Genomic DNA, 21,276 nt, shown 5'->3' with positions numbered 1-21,276 from the left:
GGGATATATTCTAGGTTATTAGTTATAGCTGGAGTTGTGGTTACAGATTTCCCTGGTAGAAGTAAGAGTTCACAGCCGATCAGAAATTTTGGAGGTTGTGATTGTTTTTCTTGGAGATTTTGATAGTTGTTAATTTTATCTAGTTTAACTTGCCTTTTGGCTTTATTGCGGAGTTGTAAGTAGTGTTGTTTTGTGGAATGGGTTCTAATTTTGTGGTAATGTAGGAATGCTTTGTTTCTTTCTTTGAGGATGGAATTAGTAGCACTAGTTAATCAGTGAGCATATTTAGCTTTAGTTCAAATGGTTCTGGTGGGTGTGTGATGATTTAGTATTTCTAAGAAGGATGAGTTAAAGTAGTGGACTGCTTCTTCTATAGTTGTGTTAGTGGCTTCCAGTTGCAGTGTTTTAGGTCAGAGATGAAGTCATCTGGTTTAAAGTTCTTTTTGTTCCTAATTGCTCTGAGAGATGGTTGGGTAATATGGTGAGTTCTTTTTCTGAGTAGGAATGTAGGTTGGTGGTCACTTAGGGTGTTTAGTAGACATCCTACCTGGGATGTGATTGAGGGATCAGATATTAGAATCCAGTGCAAAATTGATTGGTGCTTAGATGTTTTGTCAGTTCTAGTGGGTGATGAGATAAGTTGGGTAAATACATACAGGTGGATTTGGGTAGATGGATTCTGGCAAGTACAATCTTGCCAGTCTATATTAAAATCTCCTAAGACGGTTTCCTGAGGTAATGAGTTTGAGATTGATTCTAATAGGTTTTCCATATTGGTTATGTTGTTACCTTGTGGGAAATAGTTTCCTATATTTATACTTTGATTGGGATTTAGTTTCAGTCTTTTAAGGATAATTTCTGCATTGTCTAGGTAGGGAATATTTACTTGTGGTTCTAAATTGAGATGATTTTGGTATAATAGTGCTACCCCCACCCCTTTTACTTTGCCTGTTTCTTCTAATGATACTATAATCTGGTGGTGGTTTCATTATTGCTGATTTTTGCTTTAAGCTAGGTTTCTGTCAGTAGCACAATTTCTGGATTATATAGAGCTAATAGGGCATTTAGTTCATGAACTTTATATAACTATGCTCCTAATATTAAGGTTGAGAAATAAGAAAGAGGATTTTTGTCTATGGATTAGTGTCGTGGTGAAATTAGTGTCTGGGTATTGTGATGTTAGGCCATGAGTTGGGGTGTATGTTGCCACTATGAGTTAGTATATTTAGAATGTGACAGAAGAGTTTGTTAAATTTACACAATATTTTTTGCATTTGTTGGGAGGTTTGGATTTTGTGCTTATTGGACTCTATTTTATATAGGTAGTAGTCAGTGTGAAGGGGTTTGAGGAGGCCAGGATCAATTTTGATATATGGGGCAGGTAAGATAACATTTGAGGTTTGTCTTGGTGAGGAGATATCATGTTGGTAGTGAGTGTGATAAGTGGTGATAGAAAAAGTTGGAATAAGGTGATAGTGGTAATTGATAAAGGATTGGAAGTATGTGGGTATGTAGACTGTGGATGTTCTTCTTGTTTCACTGCTGCAGTCATTGCATTTGGGTTATCTGCTTGCCCTGATGCCCGCTACTTCTGATTCACAGGCCTCTACTGAGACCCATTCAGAGTCCAGTATGCCGCGAGATGCTTCAACTGTGGAACCTGCGGATGTCTCTACCTTGGATGGGTCCGGAGCCGCTGTGCAGGCACCGGCTTCTGAGGGTGTATTCAGGCCTATGAACTTGCATAATAAACCGATGCCTCCTTCATTTAGGCCTAAATCTCGAACCATGCCTAAGAAATCGATGCCCAGGCTGGAAGCTTAGGCCTCTATGCCTAAAAAACAGATAAGAATGGCTGAAGATCTTATAATTTTAATCTGGGGAAGCCAGCCACCCCCTTCTAAGAGACCTAGGACTGAAGTTGTTTATGAATCTTCTGACCAGGATTCTGATTTTTCTGATTCTTCTGATGATCTGGATTTGCCCTTATCTACTTTTGAGGATTCTGATGCAGAGGACTCTCTTCCCTCTGCTTCCCCTCCAGGATTTTTCTTGTGGTGAAACCTTACATACTCTGAGGGAGCATTTCCACTGAGAAAGCCATGATTTTTCTGATTCAAAAAAGAGGCTTAGGGATTTCTTACTCCTGCCTCAGCATAGGCCTTTAGCTATACCTCCTGTACTAGACATTGTTGATGATGCCTTTTTGGAATCTAGTTTGGCCCCTGATTCTTTGCCTCCTGCTCCCCGAAAACCTGACAGATATTACAGGGTTCCTGATTCACACAAGTTTCTTTTTAAAAATCCTATTGCGGATCCAGAGACTATTTCACAGGGACCCAAGGGCATTAAGGCCTATACTGCTAAAAATCCTACCCCTTCTGATAGGGATTCCAGGGCGCTGGAAAGATGGGGTAAGAAGGTTTACATTTCTGCAACCTTGGCCGTTAGGGCTTTAAACTGCCAGTTTCATATGTTAAAAGTATCAACAACATGTTATTGGGTTGCTTAAACAGAAAATGATGATTCCTGACTGTGCTGAAAATAAAGACTTACAGTATTTAATGCATTCTGCTGAACAGGTTGGTAAACATACTTTGCAGTGTGGATTTGATTCATTAGAAGCCTCTTGCAGGACTGCTGTTACTGGGTCTGTGCTCAGAAGGCATGCTTGGCTTAAGGAGCAATCTTTGCATAATCATGTTAAAGCTAAACTGTTGGAATGCTCCCTCAAATCAGGACCGCTTGTTAGGCAACAAAGCTGAGGAAGTTCTTAAAAAAATGGAAGATAAAGCTAAATCTATGCAAACTGTTAAAGAAAGTTCAGCCTCTTAGATTTAGTAGGCATTGGCCCTCTAAGAATTGGTCCTTTCCAGCCTCTTCCAGGTCTTCTCCAGCCAAACCCAGACACAGCAGAAACCCCAGATTTCAGTCCCAGGGGACACACAAGACTAAGCAGTGAGGGATTTCTGCACCCAAATCTGGGAGTAGTAAGACTCCCCCCTAAGGAAAACTGTCTCAGTGATTTGCTTTTAAAACTTCAAGCACTTCCCAACTGAATGATCCTTTAGGCGGAAAGATTGATCTGCATGCCAAAAACTGGGGACTTATTACCCAGGACAAATGGGTATTAAATGTAGTGTCCCAAGGATACAGATTTCACTTCCACAAGTTACCAACACCAAGCGGGTGGCCAGATCTACCCCCAAATGAGTGGGCAGAGGCCCCAAATCAAATTCTCTCTCCCTTAAGCATGGGAGCTATTCATTTGGTACCAGAAGAGGAAAAGGGACAAGGTTTCTATTCAAGACTTTTCCTGGTACCCAGAATAGGCAATACATGGTGTCCTATCCTGGATCTTTCTACTCTAAACACCTCTCTGGTGATTCCAAAATTCAAAATGCTGACTTTTCACCAGCTGCTTCCTATGCTAGGAAAAGATGCATGGTTGGCAACACTGGACTTAAAAGAAGCATACCTGCACATCCCTATCGGGGAGTCTTGCAGAAGATACCTATGCTTCAAAGCAGGCTACATGCACCATCAGTTCTCTGCACTGCCCTTTGGCTGATCTACTGCGCCCAGGGTATTCACAAAGTGCCTAGCTCCAGTCATTGCATTTTGCAGGCAAAGAAATATTCAAATGTACCCATACTTGGACGATTGTTTCAGACAGAAAGCCAGGACATACTTTTGAATCATCTGGCTTTTGTTCAAAGGGTACTGACTTGTCTGGGGTACACCATAAACAAAAAGAAATCACACCTGGTACCCTGTCAACAAATTATATTCCTGGGAGCAAGCTTGAATACAACTTCCCAGATGGCTTTCCTCACGCTAGAGAAATGGGTTCAGTTGACAACCTACTTCAAACAAGTGGCCACAAAAACCCAACTATATCTGCAAGGCAAATACTGCAAGCCTTGGGATTCGTGGCCTCCTCCATTCTCCTAATTCCATATGCAAGGCTGCATATGAAGAAACGACAATGGTATCTCAAAAGTTTATGGTGTCAACATTCACAGGATCTAGAAGCAATGATTCCTATCATACCTTGCCTATGCCTAGAGTTCCTTTGGCGGGCAGAGGCCTGCCACCAAAACAGGGGACTACCATTCATACTACCCCCTGCCACCCAAACCTTAACAGACGCATCAGACTATGCATGGGGGGGCTTACCTGGCAGGGAAGTGCATTCAGGGCAAATGGAACCCAAGTCAAATGCACCTGCACATAAATCAAAAGGAAATGTTAGCTGTACAGAAAGCTCTGACAGCCTTCAAGGACCACATTCTTACAGGACAACTAATGGTAAAGACGGACAACACCACTATCAAGTGGTACATAAACAAGCAGGGGGGGTACACATTCTTACCCCCTCTGCAGACTAGCCATGGCATTGTGGAACACAGCCTTGACCTATGAAGTGAATCTACATGCTCAATTCCTGCCAGGAAAACTAAATACACTGGCAGACGGACTAAGCAAGAAACCTCATGGACCCACACGAGTGAAAACTGGAACCAAGGATTTTCAACATGTTGACAAGCAAGTGGGGGAGCCCAGATATAGACCTGTTTGCCTCCCCCCCCCAGAACCATCAATTGGACAAATTTTGCACAAGGATTCCCCACAAGCTAGCTTGGAAAGTGGATGCTCTATCCTTCAGCTGGAAAAAACGGTCAGTTTATGCCTTTCCTCCTTTGCCTCTGCTCTCCAAGGTACTACTAAAGATCAAGCAGGACAATCCAAGGACAATTTTAATTGCACCAGACTGGCCACTCCAACACTAGTACCTCCTTTTGCACAGTGTGTCACGCTTGGCCCCATGGCACCTGCCTCAGACTTCCCTGTTGTCTCAGCAGGAGAACCAGATTCTGCACCCTCAGCTGCAAACCGTGAACCTAGCAGCCTGGCTAATTACCTAATCTCTCCTTTACCCATCCCTCAGTAAATCAGTGATGGATATCATTTTAGAGGCAAGGAGGCCTAGTACTAGAAAATCTTATGCTGCAAAATGGAAAAGATTTTGTGCCTGGAATCAGTCTCAAGGGATGAGCGCAGCAGTGCCCAATTTACCTCAGATTCTACAATACTTGACTCAGATGCTTCATAAGGGCTTGTCCTTTTCCTCCATCAAAATTCATGCCTCAGCCATTTCAGCTCATTACAGCACAGAGCGCATCCCCTCTTCTCTCACCCACTGCTCAAGCATTTCCTCAGAGGGGCCAAAAATTTAAGGCCACCCAGGAGAGCTCCAACTCCAGCCTGGGACCTTAACTTTTTTGTTGGAGAAACTCATTCTTCCTCCTTTTGAGTCAGCTGTTACTGCAGATGAAAACAGCTTTCCTTTTAGCAATCACTTCTGCAAGAAGGGTATCTGAATTACAGGCCCTTTTCATGCGGACAGGGTGTCCCTCAGAACCAATCCCTCCTTCATGCCCAAGGTGGTATCCAGTGTGGTTCTTAATCGGTCCATTCATTTGCCTACCTTCTTTTCTAATCCACAGAACAAAGGGGAACAAATACTGCACTCCTTGGACATGCACAGACAACTTAGATTTTACTTGGACAGGACTAAACCTCTCAAAATCTGAACAGCTGCTGGTTGCATTTGCTGCAGGGGCAGAGGGGAAGGCCATTTCAAAGTAAACCGTTTCTAAGTGGATAGGCCACTACATTCATTTCTGCTATAAGCACCATGGAAAACCTACCCCACAGGGTATAAGACCACATTCAACCAGGGCTGCATCTACCTCTGCAGCCTTTCTCAGAGGTGTCCCTACCAGGGACATCCTAGAAGCTGCTACCTGGAGTTCTGTACATACCTTCACCAAGCATTACTACTTGCCAATGTTTTCTAAATCCAGAGCTGGCTTTGCCACTGCAGTCTTGCAGGGCCTTATAGCTGGTCCTAATGCTATCTAATCACCTCCTCCCATCCTTAGCTTTGGGAATCTACCCAAATGTGATGACTACAGCAGTGAAACACAAAGAACGTAGTACAGTTGTGTACACTTGCAGTAAATGTAGACGTTTGAGTGTATTCACTGTTGCAATCCTGGTTACCCTCTCTCCAGCCCCCTGACTTCTATTTACTATACCTCCATTCTTGTTTGTGTTTAAAGCTTTTTGGTGTATTTACTGTTTTGTTGGAGGTGTAACCTTGTATATAATTGCTTCCCATTATGGGGGCACCTGACATCTGGGGCAAGAAAAACTGATGTAATGGTGTCGGCTGCATGCTTTATACCCCTGACTGCCTGACGTCATGGAAGATGAGACAGCATCCAACGTAGGACCCAAGACTTTGATAATCAGGCCGACTGAGGGCTACTGCAAGCAGATAATCCAAATGTGATGACTGCAACAGTGAATACACTCGAACATCTACATTTATGCTAAGTGTACACAGCTGTACTTTAAATTCTGGTCTCCCCATTCAGTAATAACCATTGATGTTGCTCTGTGTCGCTCTTGATTTCTTTCAAAGATTCTTCACTAATCTTAAGGGGTATGTATGTATTTGCCAATGTGATACTCTCCCCTTCCCAGTTTCCTCTGTCAAGCACCTACCTTGTTTCTCTATCATTTCTTCTCTTACTGAAATTTGCCTCCTTTTCTTAGTAGGTTATGACTCCTCATTTTCCTCCCATCTGCTGCACATTCAGCCATGACACTTTTCCTAATCAGAATGATGAATATCTCCTTCCAGTAATGCACATTTTCCCTTCCCAAAAACTAACTCCAAAACCAATGGAACATTTTTGCAGTATTTTACTATACAGATATAGCCAGTCTACTAGAAGATAAATTTAGCTTTAACCCCCCCCCCCCACCTCTCTACATTTCCATATCGCATTCCCAGATTTACACTCCCCAGTCTCCCATGAAGAAGTCCTCAAAGCACTAATGCAGGCCAAAATGCAATAGGAACGGTCCATTTACATGGTTAACTGAAAATGCTAAAATTAAAAGTAAGTTTTTTTTTTTTTTTTTTTCTCTCTCTCTCTCTCGTGCTTTGCTTGTTAGGACAGCATCATATACCATCTGATTTTTTTATGGTTACAGATTCTTTTGCATTAAAAAAAACAACTTTGAGAAACCACTAGCACAAAGGCTGAGCCTACTGCTTACTCCTGTTTATGGGAAAATGCTTAATGGTGTTTTTTAAATCTCTGTTCACAGAGAAGATATATTTGTTGAAGAAACAATTACTTTGAAGGGTTAAAATAGATTTTTTTTTTTTTCAAAACACAGATCCGTGTGAAGATCCTGTCTCGCCTCATCACCCAATTTGATGGAAGGCTAAAAGCAAGAGTGTTGGATTTCATCTTGGAGGATATTAGAAACCGCCATGACCTGGCTTTTGCATGGATTTTTCAGGAGTATGCCATCTATTTGAACCAGTACCCAAAGGGTTCACTGAAGAATTATGAAGAGTGCCTTATTTCACTGCTAGTGGGTTTACAGGAAAGGCCTGAGCAGAAAGATGGGTATGTTTGAGGAGGAAACTGAAATTTAATTTGATGCTGTAAAGTTGGTCATTACCTGAAACATTTAAATTTGCTTCCATTACTTTGTTCCCTGCAGTCTGGTTCTTTCAGCAGTATTTTTTATAATTTCTCTTACATCATATATTGAGAAACACTTGTAAGGTTTCGCAGTTGATCATATAGAAAATTGGTGGAATTAGAGGTGGTGGTGCTGCGGTAGCGTTGTCGCCTCACAGTTAAGACATTGTCCTGTTCGATTCTCAGCTAGAGCGTCTTCTGTGTGGAGACTTGCGTGAATGGGCGTATCTTCGTTGAAGGTTGTGAGCTGGCAACTCGGCACGTAAAAATCTACTGCCAATCATTAGCGGACCGGAGTTCCGCTGTGGCGACCCCTAACCGGTAAAAGCCGAAAGACACAACAAGATTATCATAGTGCAGTAAAAACTTTCTTGATGTCAGAAAGCAACTTTAAAATGTAGTGAGATGCAGAGAAAATCTGTAAAGTTAGGTTAAGTCCCATTACAGCACTGACATCCATGATTCCACTCTAAAGTATAAATTGCTGAGATGATTAGGACTGCAGGTTTGCATATTCAGACTTTATTTGTTGAGTATAACATTAGTGAGAATTAAGTCTTTATAATAGTGTTGATTTCTGCCACTGACAGGAGAAAGATTAAAAATTAATGCTTGTAATCTTCAAGACCATGTTTCCAACTTCACATTTCAGTATTGGTTAGTGTGCATTATCGCTGTTGTCACCACCACTGTCATCTTTCTAACCCTGTACATATCATACTGCAGTAAGTGTGTAAGGTGTTGATGACCTCCATGTTTTCAGAGTTTAACCAATTTTCTCATTGCATACTTTTGCATTCTCCATTCTTCTTTCAGTATAGCATTAGTGTGAATGCACCTTTTCCCCCTATTTTTTTTTAAACGAGTTCAAAATATTCTGTATCATTTTGCTTAGTCTAGACTGCATTTTTTTTATTAATGCCAGAATGTGAAGTAGTGCTCTCAGAAGATTGTTCCCCTGAAGTCTATCTGGTGTTCTGGCCTTTCAGGTATTTGCAGCACTTGCTTTAAGATGGGAATTTCAGGACTTGTAAACAGCAGGGAGTGAATTTATGAACAGTGAAGAAGCCAGTGGATTAACACCAGTACTGGATTGTAGCAACCAGAATGTATACAACTCTTCCTCCTCATGATCCATCCTTCTGGCAGTCCCAAGCCCCTTGAAGTCTCCATGCCTTTGTCATCTTCCAGAGCATTACCGCCACCTAGTCAGTGAAATGTTTTGTCAATGTTGAATCATCTCCCTGCGGCCATCTATGTATCCTTCTCTTTTGACTGCCACCTTCAAATTGTTCTCCCCTACCAGAAATCCTTAGACTTTGCAGTATGTAAATATGATTCAACCCTGTCTGTTTTTGACATATTCCTTTCCCACATGTTTTATTCCCCTTCACCTTTTGATCCAGTGTTGTCTCGGATCCAAGACTGTTAATTTCCAAAGACTTCAGCTCCCAAGCTCTGCCTCCTGTACCCATAGTAACTTGCTGTCTACACAGTCAAGCTTCTCTTGGTGTATCCCTTTCATGCATTTTTTTAGTTTCCTAGGTTCATAGAGAAGTACTAGGCTAGCTGCCCTCACAGGCCATTTTAAACATAGTTTATTTCCCTTCAAAGGTCAGAATCAAACCCTGTACCTTGTATATGTGAGGTAACACCTTAACCATTATGCCAGCCCCAGTATATCATCTCTTTCTATATCCTAACTTATTGTTGTAGATGAGTAATGTTTTTAGTAAGGTAGCGTTTAGGTTAAGCTAGTTTATGTAGTTTGTTTTAGGATGTAACTGTTTCTACTGTCACGGGCCTTACTCGCCCATTTGTTTTTGTTCCTTGTGTGTGTTACCAAAAAAAAAGTTCATTTTGTAGCAAGGTTTTTTTCTTTTTTTTTTTGTTCTTTGGTGTGTTTCTTACAATGGATAAGGGTGTCTAGTGCTCAACCACAAGTTCCCTTCACAGTACTCTTATGATCTGTGCATTTATTGCCTTGTGGCTGCCCATTTGAAGTGGATTGCTCCATTTGTGATGGCTTCAAATCCAGGTCTGTCAGTGAATATAGGGTTAAGTTAGTCCTTGAGAGTCTTTTGCCGACTTGAAAGGCTCCAGCTAGCAAGCCAGATAGCAGCAATCAGGGTTAGAGATGATCACAAACTATCTAAGGGGGTTTGCAAACAAATGGCTTTTCCTGCTTCTAACCAGCCATATCCAGAGGTGCAAAGATCTTCGGCTGCATTGGTGCTGGCATTTGATCAGACTCCTCAGATCCATTCTCTCTCAGTGCAGACTATTAGGAAGGTTCCTTTTTCCAGTGCTTAGCTTCCCTTGTCCCTTCCTGTCAAAAGGGGCTTCCTCGGGCAGGACCCTACTCCTCTTTTTTACTTTCTGCTCCTAAGAAGTTATCCTCAGACTCATCCCCTTTTTTTGCCCAGGATCCGATCTTCTGTGTCTCGGGCCTGCTCCTTTGGAGACTTTTACCAGTAGGTAGGCCTCCATGAACTCCTCCATATCCTCTTCATCTCTTTTAGCTTGATTATTCTGGAATATTAAACAAACCAATTTGGAGAAGGTAATATGGTCCTTCTTTGCAGGCTCAGATGCAACTAGGCCTTATCCCACTTACCTCGGTTCCTCGACCCAAGGCTTCAACTCCGAGTAGCTTGTTTTTTCACTGAAGCCTTGTGGCTCTGAGGTTTCTGGAGCAGTTTGCTTTAATACCATCGGAGTTGGGTCAGATGGCCTGCTCATTTCCTGCTCCCACTCCTTCCTTGACCTTCTTGACTCTGGTGGTCTTGGAGCCAAGCGGTTCATGGAGTTGGTTGTATGGTCCAGGGTTTCCGGGTTGGGTTCGACAGTTCAAGTCTCCGAATAATCTCTCGCTCCCAGTGACCCTGCTCTTGATAGTTCAGCTCTTATCAGCATTGGGGCATACAGGAGTGGTGTCGGAATGTGGTATTTCCTCTTTGGATCCCAGGGGTGCAGACATACCTCTCAGTTGTACAGAGTTTTGCAGAATGTCCAGATTTTTTGCCTCATATTTTTGGTCCATTTTTCACAAAATTGTTGTTTTTCGCCAAATTATTGGCAAATCATTAAAGATTGAAGTTAGAAAATAATGACTGACATTTGAGTTTCAGACTTCATGCCCTTCAGAAAATTCATGCTAATGAAAAACCTATTATTCTATCAAGTTTGTAAAAGCAATATTTAAAAATTGTCTCTCTTTTAGGGCCTTATTTATGGCTTTGTCCAGATTTTTGTGCTCTAAGAGGATGAGAGGTATAGGTGCGGACTCCAGGCAGCCAGAGTCGGTCTCTGTCTTTGATGTAGTAGAAAGGAAGCTCTCTGGTGCAGAGATTAAGTGGTCAGTGCCAAGCGACATTCCTCTTCCTTCATCTCTGCCCCTGGACTTGCACCAGCCTGCTCCAGTACAACCTGCTTCCAATAGGCCTTCAGACTACCTTGCACTCAGGGCCTCCTGCCTCTCTTCTGGATTCCCCAATGCGGGAGGGTTATTGCAAGAGGAATCACCTGGATTTCAAGGGGAAATCCCTTGCTGAGGATACTGACATCAAAGGAGGATAGGGGACTCAAAATGGCCTCGCGAGGATGCTTCTTTTGGTGATCTTGTGGAGCTGTTTCACCAGTGTGAGGGCTGGACAGCCAAAGCCTCTTCTCCTGATAAGTTAATGTTTTTGGAGGCTTTCGAGGTGGGCCTGTCCACATCCTGGGTGGTTCACCCTCCAGATGGGCTTATTGACAGTATACGTGGAGGGTATCAAGGGAGCCTGATAAGGTGGAGCCTGACAAGATCATGACCCCTCCCAAGTATCAACAAGATTGGAGTATGGGTCCTGCCATTGATGCTGTTGGGATGGCAGCAGTCACCAACAAAGTTATATTGGAAGAGAGTTCATCAGTCCATCCCCCAAGCAGGGAAATCCAGGGCATTGGACCAGTTAGGAAAGTGCGCCTGTGTAGCAGCCATCTTTGCGCTTTACCGATCTCATTTGACAAGGCTTCATTGGGACATCTGAAGTGTCAAGAGTGGTTAAGGGCCTATCGGGTTCTAAGATCTCAGAAAACTCTAAAATGCAGTTGCCCACACTACAGTCTGTTTCCAGTGTGTCAATGTACCTGTTCTCCAGTGTGACCAGTGGCACTCTTCTGGTGCTGCCATTGCCATGTGTCACCATGCTTGGATGAGATTGTGCAACTTTGTGGACTGTTTTATGGCTTCCTTTATTAATGCTCCTTTCAATGGCTTCTTGGCCTAAGATTAAAGGCACATTAACCAGGAGTGCTCAAGGCAGAAAGGCTCTGTCTGCCGTCTAAGTGGGTTTTACCACCTCCGAACAGAATATCTCTCAAAACCAGGAGGAGGCAAGCATCTCTTTAGAAATGCACAGCAGTCATTTCAGGATGCTCCTTGCAGCATGGGGGATTAACCAGAATGGATGCCACCTGTCCAGCAAGGGTGGTCCGCAGAACCAGGTCTTCTGAGGAGTATTTTCCAGAAGGATCTTTCAGCATTCCTGAAGGGTTGCCATACTATCCTGTTCTGGAGGCATTCAGAGGTCGCTTGGCTCTACACTCAAAAGCTTGGGAGGTCATCTCCTCTGATGCATTAGTGTTGAGAGTCTTATACAGAGGTTATACAATTCCGTTTTTATTTTCATCAAAAGAAAATAGCAAATATCTTCCAAACATACCACCCTGTCAGACAAGGGATGTAGCTATTGAGATTCAAAAGCTGCTAACAAATCAAGTCTTCCAGGAGGTCTCACCAGACCAATGAGGTTCCGGGGTCTCTTCCAGGTTCTTTTTGTTTAGAAAGAAGAACAAGGACCTGAAACCAATTTTGTTTTTAAGCAAATTGAATCACTTTGTAAAACCATTCATGATGTTCTTCGTGTTTCACTGTTGCAGTCATCACCTGTGGGGTTATCCCTGCTGTGTTAGCCCTTGGCCAGCCCGAATACCAGAGTCAGTGTTTTTCTGCATCGGCTGCTGTTACCTGTAGTGTGACGTCAAGTCGTCAGTGCTGTGAAGCATGGCAGCTGACGCCATTACATTAGTCTTTCTTGCCGTGGAGCCCTTAGCAGAAGCAATTGGCAAGTATGCCGGTCGATCGCTACCAAAGTTTGAATTACAGCTGAAAACGTCTAAAACTAAGTACCCAGTTAGGGATCTGTTTTTCTTGCACCAGCCGATGTCTGAAAAAGTTAACAGTTGTCTTACTTGTGGAAAGCATATCCCACACCGAGATTTCCATTCATACTGCGTCACTTGTTTAGGCCCAGACGACGTTCCCCCATTGGCAGTTCTATGCCCTCTTTAACACAAGAACCATTCACCGTAGAGCTCTTATTGTAGACAGGCATTTTCATCTTCCGTCTTTGCATTCCGAAATGGTGTCCATCAGCCAACAATCAGTTGACATTCTGAAAAAATGCAGAGATAAAGATAGAGACAGACCACACAAGGCTAAGCCTTCTGATGACTCTACCACTAAGCAGGTTGTCAGTTCTCCGGAATTCGTTGAGGTGCTTTCACAGACCCTGATGCCCAATTCGTGAGCTATGCAGGCCTCTACAGAGACCCTTTCGGAGTCTTGTATGCCGCAGAAATCTTCTTTGTCTTCCAAGCCTTTGGCTGTCTCTGCCTCGGTTGGGTCTGGAGCTGCAACGCAGGCACCGGCATTCGAGGAGGCCGAATCTAGACAAAAAAACAATGTCTTCTCATCTGACTACTGTTTCTCTCAGATCGATGGATACTCTTAGGTCTAGAAGCCAGGCCACCCCTAGAAAATCTGCCTCTAACCACCATCCTGCTCTTGCTCTACCACCCCAAGCACAAATGCTTAAAATGGCGGAGGATCTCATCTCCCTTATCAGGGGTAGTCAGGCCACAACTTCTAAAAGGAAAAGACACCCTTCTCCTGAAATTGACAGAACAGGATTCTGAGGAATCTGATTATTCAACAACCAGAAGACCTTTCCTTTGGGGAAACCCTTCACACCCTCAGGGAACATTTCCAATGGGAATCTCAGGATTTCCCCCAGGCTAAGAAAAGACCAAGAGAGTTTCTGGACCTGCACCAGCACAGACCCCTGGCCATCCCCCCTATTTTAGAAGTGGTGGATAATGTTTTCCATGAATCCAGCTTAGCCCCTAATGCCCATTCCCACCTGCACCCAGTAAACCTGACCGGTATTACAGAGTACTGGATTCTTACAAATGCTTGTACAGAAATCTTGCTGCAGACCCAGAGGGCATTACACAGGGACCTGAAGGAGCTAAGACTAGTTCTGCCAAGAATCCTATTCCTTCTGACAAGAATTCCAGAACTCTGGACACATTGGGTAAAAAAGTATACACCTCTGCAACCTTAGCTATCAGAGCACTCAACTGTCAGATGTTCTTCATGTTTCACTGTTGCAGTCATCGCATTTGGGTTATTTGCTTGCAGTAGCCCTCAGTCGGCCTGATTATCAAAGTCTTGGATCCTGCATCGGTTGCTGTCTCATCTTCCGTGACGTTGGGTAGTCAGGGATGTTCTTTGTGTTTCACTGTTGCAGTCATTACATTTGGGTAATCTGCTGGCAGGTTGCCCTCAGTCGGCCTGAATTCCAAAGTCTTGGGTCCTGCTTCGGTTGCTGTCTCCTCTTCCATGACGTCAGGGATATAAAACAAGCAGCCTATGCCATTTTCTTTAGTCTTTTTTGCCGCGCGGTGCCCAAAGCAGAAGCATTTCGCAAGTGCCGGTCGGCCAACTCCTGAAATATTCGAGTTTGAGTTTCAGAACCAAAGTCTTCACTAAAGCTAAGTACCCCATTGGGGAAACTTTTTTCTTGCTCCATACCGATGTCAGAAAAAGTTAATAATTGTATTACTTGTGGGAAGCAAATACCTCATAAGGATTTCCATTTATACTGTATTCCTTGCCTAGGCTCTGATAACAATGTGCCTGGCTGTCTGTTTTGTGCTAGATTTAACCAACGCACTATTAAATGTCTGTATATTTTTGCCTCAAAGTATTTTGGAAGCGGATTTAACTACCCAGAAATGTTGTCAGATAGCAATCCGACTACCGGAGTACATAAAAAACGTAAAGAAAAGGACAGAGACAGACAGTCAAGGTCCAAAACCGACAAAGCTTCTCCTAAGCCAGTCGCTGGTACGCTGGTACTCGGTGAGGTGCTTTCGCAGCTCCTGATACCCGCTACTTTCGAGTCGCAGGCCCCTACCGAGACCCATGTGGAGTCCGGCACGCCGTGAGTTACTCACAATATTGGACCCACGAATGTATCTCCCTCGGATGGGTCCGGAGCCGCTGAGCAGGCACCGGCTTCTGAGGGTGTATTCAGGCCTCAGCATTTTTATATCAAACCAACAACAGCTGCAAAACTAAAGACAAAAGCAACTTCTAAAACTAAAAAAATGACGCATGAGCCACGTGCACAGGCCGCTATGCCTAAAAACAGATGATCAAAATGCCTGAAGACCTTATTACCTTGATCAGGGGTTCCCATCCCCCTCCTGATAAGAGGCCTAGGTAAGACACTGATTATGAATCTTCAGATCAGGTTTCTATTTCTTCTGATTCCTCTTCTGATCAAGAATTATCTTTACCTCCCTATGAGGATTCTGATGCAGAGGAGTGTATACCATCTGCATCACTTCCTGAGGATTGACAGAGTGACTGCCCTTCATGTTCAGGCCAGTCTAGGATTCTCTCACAGGAAACCTCCTGCTTCCCCAGTTTTGAGGCTTTCTAGGTCACGTGTGCAGCGATTTGCTTAGTCCCCATGGTGAGGTACCATATGAGGATACAGCAGTAGACATTAGCAACTCAGTGGTCCTACTTAACCCACTCCATGGATTTTCCCATCATTTTACCATGGGTTTGTTAAAGTCCGATCAGGTGTTGGTTGGAGTCTGCCATAGTGTCAGCTGGGAAACTTCCTCCCCCACAGGGCGCAGTCACAGTGGTTGTTTCTCTTCTTGGGTGGGGGTGAGGGCATTTTGAAGGGAAGACAATTCAAGGGGTTTGGTCTGTGCTTGAGTTCAGTCTTCACATCAGTGTCTTGAAGATGAGAGCAATCCTTGTGTTCCAGGCTTTTCAGGACTTCCTCCCCATCTGTGTTATTTTGGTGCAGGCTGACAATATGTCAGTGGTTTGATATTTGAATAAATGGGGGAACCTGGTCCTGCCCTCTCTGATGGGAAGCCATGAAAGTTTGACAGTGGGAAATTTCATCTCAATTGTTCCTGGTAGCAATGTATATCCCGGGGGGAAATCAATATTTTAGTGGCCAGTCTGAACATGAGTATCCTTTTTACTCATGACTGGGCACAAAATCTGAGGGTAGCAGCTTGTATTTTCTGGTGTTGGTGTACTCTCTGTTATGATCTATTTGCTTCTTTGTCCAGCATCAAGTAGAAAAAGTTGTTATACCTTCGTTCCTCCACTGGGACGGTCACCCATAGACACTCTCCTGTACACATATTCTCCATCTCCTCTGATAATTCTGTCCAGAAAGCCGCTCATTGCAGAATTACTTTTATACTTTTTGGCCCCTTCAGTTTGTTCCCCTTTCTGTGGCCTCTTCTGCTGTACCCTCCCTGGATACTGGATCCCATTCTGAATCTGATCTCTCACCCTTTGGGGTTGGACCCATCAAACTCTTGGGCTATCAAACCAGCCACATTGTTTCTCCAATTTCCTTGAAGGCCAGAAATCCGAAGCTGATAGAGTGGTGCACATTTTGTCCTCTTCAAGAAGCCGTCTACTGTCAAAGTCTGTGCTAGTAAGTGAAAGCATTTTGCCTTGTGGATGTCTTCTGAACGTTTGGACCCATCTTCAGCACCTTTGCATTCTATTCTTGATTTTCTTGCAAACCTTTTTCAAGCTGAATGTAATTGCACCACTGTTAAAGTTTTGATGTGATGTTGTCTTTTTCAACCATTTCTCAACTGGTGGGTTTCAGATCCAACCTCTTGTCCGACTTCAGCTGCTTTTCAGACTTAGGATCTATAGTTGAAGTTCCCTCCCCTTACTCAAAATCTCCTCCAGACCCTGTATTACCTGAGATCTTGTTTGCCGCTCTTAGTGTCTGATATGGTTGAAGTAGCTCAAGTTTCAGATAAGTGAATTTTTTAAATCTTTTTTCAGCTGTCTTTTCAATCCTGTTTAGAGTTTGCTTTATTTGTATCTCCCTTGTTAGTGGAAAACACACAAAAAATATCTTTTGTGTGTGTGTATATAGGCTTTGTGTCTTCGTGTTTAGAATTCTGGTATCTTAGGTTACTTTCACTAGTATTTCCCATCCTTTATCCCCCTTACGGGCTTTCCGTGTTACCATTGTTGGTATCTGACTTTTCTTAGTCTGTGCTACTGTTTTGTTCTTTCTTTATTGTGGTTATTGGCAGTTATGTCAGACAAGCCTAGCGGCTTCAAAAAGTGCACTTCCTGTGGCCATAAGATCCCCATTCATGGTGCTTTTATCATTTAGGGGTGGCTCACCTGGATGAAGATTCTGATATTTGCTTGAGGTTCCATGACAGAGCTTTGGTCGAGCATAGAAATAAGTTATGTTGAAAGTTTTGCTTCTTCCTCCGCCTTTGGCTGTAGCTTCTCCTCCTGTTAGGAAGCCTTAGGTTAAATCTAAAGGGGACAAAAGGGAAAAGGCACCTGAGAAGGAACTTGTTAAGTCTAAAGAGCCAAGGAAGTGTTCTCCTGATGACGGTCCTCTCTTGGCGCCAACTTTGTCTCCACCTGCTAAAGTTTCAAGGACCTTGGATCTGACTACTACTACTGATCTGACTCATTCCTCTTCCAAGTCACTTTCTAGGAGTCAATTTGTTTTTCTGCCTTGAGTCTATACCTTCAAGACTACACTCTCCTTTTCTGTAAGATATGCCCCGTAGGGCTTTGAGACCATTGTCCACTTCGTCAACCTTCACGTGTACTAGGAGCTTATCTGAAGCAGATGTGATTCATTTCTGAGTTCTGCTTTGTGTCCCATCAGACCCATGAGCTTTGCACCATTGCAATCCCCTATTGCTGCTCCTATTCTGATCCACCCTTTGGCTTTGGATGTTTCGGACCTGAGACTTCTAGGACTGTCGGTATTAAATCCGAAGGTTTCATCCTGTTCGACTTCAGCATCCCACTGACGGAGCCAGAGGGATCTCTGAAACATAGCCTCACCCCTGGATCCAGGGGGGCTCGAGGCGGAGGCTTTTGGGGGCATCTCTTCCCATTGGAGCTTTGGAGTTCAGTAGCTCTGCTCTGACGTTTGCTTCGAGGCAAGGTCAGAGAGGTTATTTGGGCTACCCTAGTCAGGCGGCTTTGGCTTCTACTGGGGTGGTTCTGGGTTCTCTCTGTTTACGCCTTTGAATCAGTGGAGACAACTTTTCTTGTGTCAGATGTTAGGACACCCTTGTCCCACTTAGTGCCTCCCCCTGTGCCCACTGCCTGCCTTGGGTTCTGAGCCTGCTTATTCTGTTCCATCAGAATAGTGGGGCCATTACAATCTTGAGAAAGTCCTCTAACAGGACTTCCAAGTCTTTCTTGGGATATCCCCCTGTGAAAGTTCCCAAGAAGCACAAGTGCAGGAGGGGGCACATTGACTCTCTGCAGGAGTCACTAACTTCTTTAAGGTGGAGGGTCCCCCAGGTCACTTCTTGAAGACATCTCATTTAGAGAGATCTTTGAATTTCTAGGATAGAAGTGTAGTTGATCCTCTGAAGCCCTTTCCCTGGAGTAATTTGTGTTTCTGAGGCTTATAGAGCTGGCTCGGCTACTGACTGGGTATTCCCACTGGCGGATGAAATGGTGGATTTGATTTCATGTTGAACATGGAAGCATACAGTTGTGGCAGAACCAATCCCCAAAAAGCCAGATAAGAATTTACTTGCACCCAAAGACTGTACCCACTGGAGTAAGGTCCTCCCAGTTGATTCTGTGGTGGTGACGGCAGCCACTAAAGTAACTTCCTGAGGAAAATCCTTGTACAGATTCAGGAAGCAAATTTATGTAACCTTTGCTGTCTGATCACTAAGTTACTTGCCACACATAACAAAGGTCCAGAGGGACTTGAGCAATGAGATTTCCAAGTTCCTTTCCTGGTTTATGTCTGAGGAGGACAAGAAAACAATGTTCCCATCTGGCAACCCTTCAGTCCATCCTGAACACCTCCATGTACTTAATGACAAGAGTGTGTTTCTTGACCTGCGGAGCCTTTCAAGATGTCCTTCATCAGGACTGTTTTTGATGGATCAACTCTGTTAGCACCCAAAGTAAAAAAAAAAAAAAAAAAAAAAAACTCTCCAGGAGCGAACAGGATACAAGAACCCTGCCTACTGTAGGAATGAAGTTTTCTATTCCTCAGAAGACCTTTTCTCGAAAACAGAAAGGGGTAGGAAAAAAGCTTTTTCCCAGGATTCCTATGGAGATTGATCCCTCCCACCCACACCTAACAGGGGAATTAACAGTGGTAGATGTTCCCCACGTGGCAGAGGAGGCTTGCAAAACCAAGGCTTCAGAGGTCCATTTAGTGAGAATCCTTATCCGCACTCATGAAGGATTACCCAACTGCTACGATTTAGAGGCTTGGACATCCATCAGCAAACATGTCTCAGTGTAGACTACAAAACCCTGAGGATATTACATTCCCTTTTCCGACCCTTCCCCAGCAAAATCAAGGAAAGTTTCCACTGTGCCACTCTGTCAAAGGAAAGGCGCAGCTTTAGAGGTCAAAAAGCTGCTAGCAAAAAGTCATTCAAAAGGTCCCACCAGACCAGCACAGGTTCATATGTTCTTCAGCATTCTTTTTGTTGCCAGTGGAATACAGAGACCTCAGGCCAATTTTGGACCTAAGCCTTTCAAATCTGTTTACAAAACACTCAAGTTCAGAATAGTCATTTTCAGTCAGTACTTCACTTCTGAGGTAGGACATTTGGATGTGCACAGTAGAGTTACAGGATGCATACTATTACATCAGTATATACAGAAATCAGAAAAGATTGCGATGCGAGATTGGAAACGGAATTTGCAATGGAACAATGGGAAGACATGTATGGCTCCCAAGTATGCAACAAAGTTCAGAAGGTTTAAGAATTTTTTTGGAAGTGTTTGCATATGTGTTTTACACCCCAAGCAGACTTCAAAAAAATTTTCTTCTGGTCGATAGCAGATGTTGGAGATGTGATGGGGGAGAAAGAGGTAACTGGAAAAATATGTTTTGGGAATGTAATGGGTTGACAGATTTAAAAAAAATTCCCTACAGAGTACTCTGTCAGAAATATTGGAGTAAGCAAAGGGCTGTAACTAAGAAAATGATTTTTTGGAGCGGCATCACTGGATCTGAATTGCCTTGCTATAGTAAGGACTTGTTAAGCTTATATTTGTTAATGGACAAAAAAGTGATGAGTGGAAAATGGAAATGAAAGTTTAAACCAACTGTATTTGAAGTATTGAATATTGTAAGAGATAATTGAACTGGATGAGGGATATTTAGAAAAGGGAAAGAGCAAATCACTTAGAAATGAAATAAGTGGAAATTGTGGGAACAGTACATGCAGAATATCATTGAAGAGGAGGAGGGAGATTTAAAGGAAGGTGGGAATTGAGCAATTAATGTAATGTTGAGCTAATGATGGTTATAAGGAAAGAACCCACATGTGATGTATAATGGGATATAAAGGGAAAAAATGTTAATATGTTTTTTGGTAATGTCCATTTGCGCATGCGTTAATTGAAAATTCATAAAAGAATTATGATACCTTTTAACTTTTGCTGAGAATGTGCAGCTGGTACTGAAGGAGCCCAAAAATGCTGCTACTAGAAAATCATATATATCTGAGTGGAAAAGATTAATAAACCAAAATGCAGAGTATTAGAATGTAAGATGAGAGATGAGCAGTTCAGATTCAGATCAGGTTGCATCATAACTGACCCGATGTTTCAAGTGTGACAGATAGTGGAGAAGAAGCTAGAGAGGAGGAAAGAATCCAACTGGGCATTCCTAGACTTGAAGAAAGGTCCCAAGAAAGCTTATCTGGGCAGTACTGGGGTGGTTCAAAGTCCCAGAAACATTGGTAGAATTAGTGCAGGCTGTGTATAAGGACCCAATGTCTCAAGTATGAACAGTGTTCAGCCTGACAGAGGGGCTCACAATGGGAGTAGGTGTACAGCAGGATTCAGCTTTGAGCCCACTGCTGTTAATACTGGTGATGGACTACATTCGCAAACATGTTTTGGGGGCAGATCAACAAAGTTGCTGCATGCAGATTATGTGGCATTACAGGCAGACTCTGAGCAAGAGCTTCAGCAAAGGGTAGGGGAATGGGATGCTAAACTGAAGCCAGGATGACACTAAGCGCAGATAAGACAGTGGTAATGTCAGAAAATTGGGGAACTCAGAAGAAGTTGAGAATTGAGATAGAAGGGAAGATAGTGGAACAGGTAAATAGCTTCAAGTATCTGGGAGGGGTGGTTGAGGAGAAGGGAAGTCTGAATAAAGAGGTCAAAGTTAGAATCAGAGGGGCTGCAGCCAGCTGGCATAGAGACTCAAGTGTAGTATATGACAGGAGAATGCCAAAGAAACTGAAAAGTAAGTTGTACGAGACAGTGGTGTGGCCAGTACTACTGTATGGTACAGAAACTTGGGCATTAAAGCAGAGCAGATGAAGAAGCTAG

General features: G+C 43.4%; 1 protein-coding gene across 2 annotated transcripts in view; it reads left to right on the top strand.

The window, feature by feature from the left end:
• Nucleotides 1-21,276, top strand: part of SYMPK (symplekin scaffold protein) — a 2,606,756-nt gene that overhangs the window by 1,034,421 nt on the left and 1,551,059 nt on the right. For both annotated transcript variants that reach the window (XM_044062505.1, XM_044062497.1), the window contains exon 14: nucleotides 7,261-7,496. In XM_044062505.1, the coding sequence (XP_043918440.1) occupies nucleotides 7,261-7,496 (236 nt within the window). The remainder of the gene's footprint in view (nucleotides 1-7,260; nucleotides 7,497-21,276) is intronic.

Source organism: Protopterus annectens, chromosome 1.part0 (assembly GCF_019279795.1).
Source record: "Protopterus annectens isolate FY-2018-M chromosome 1.part0, PAN1.0, whole genome shotgun sequence".
In the NCBI taxonomy this organism is placed as follows: Eukaryota; Metazoa; Chordata; order Ceratodontiformes; family Protopteridae; genus Protopterus; species Protopterus annectens.
The sequence above is the reverse complement of the archived record's forward strand: the minus strand, read 5'-3'. Positions and strand labels throughout refer to the sequence as shown.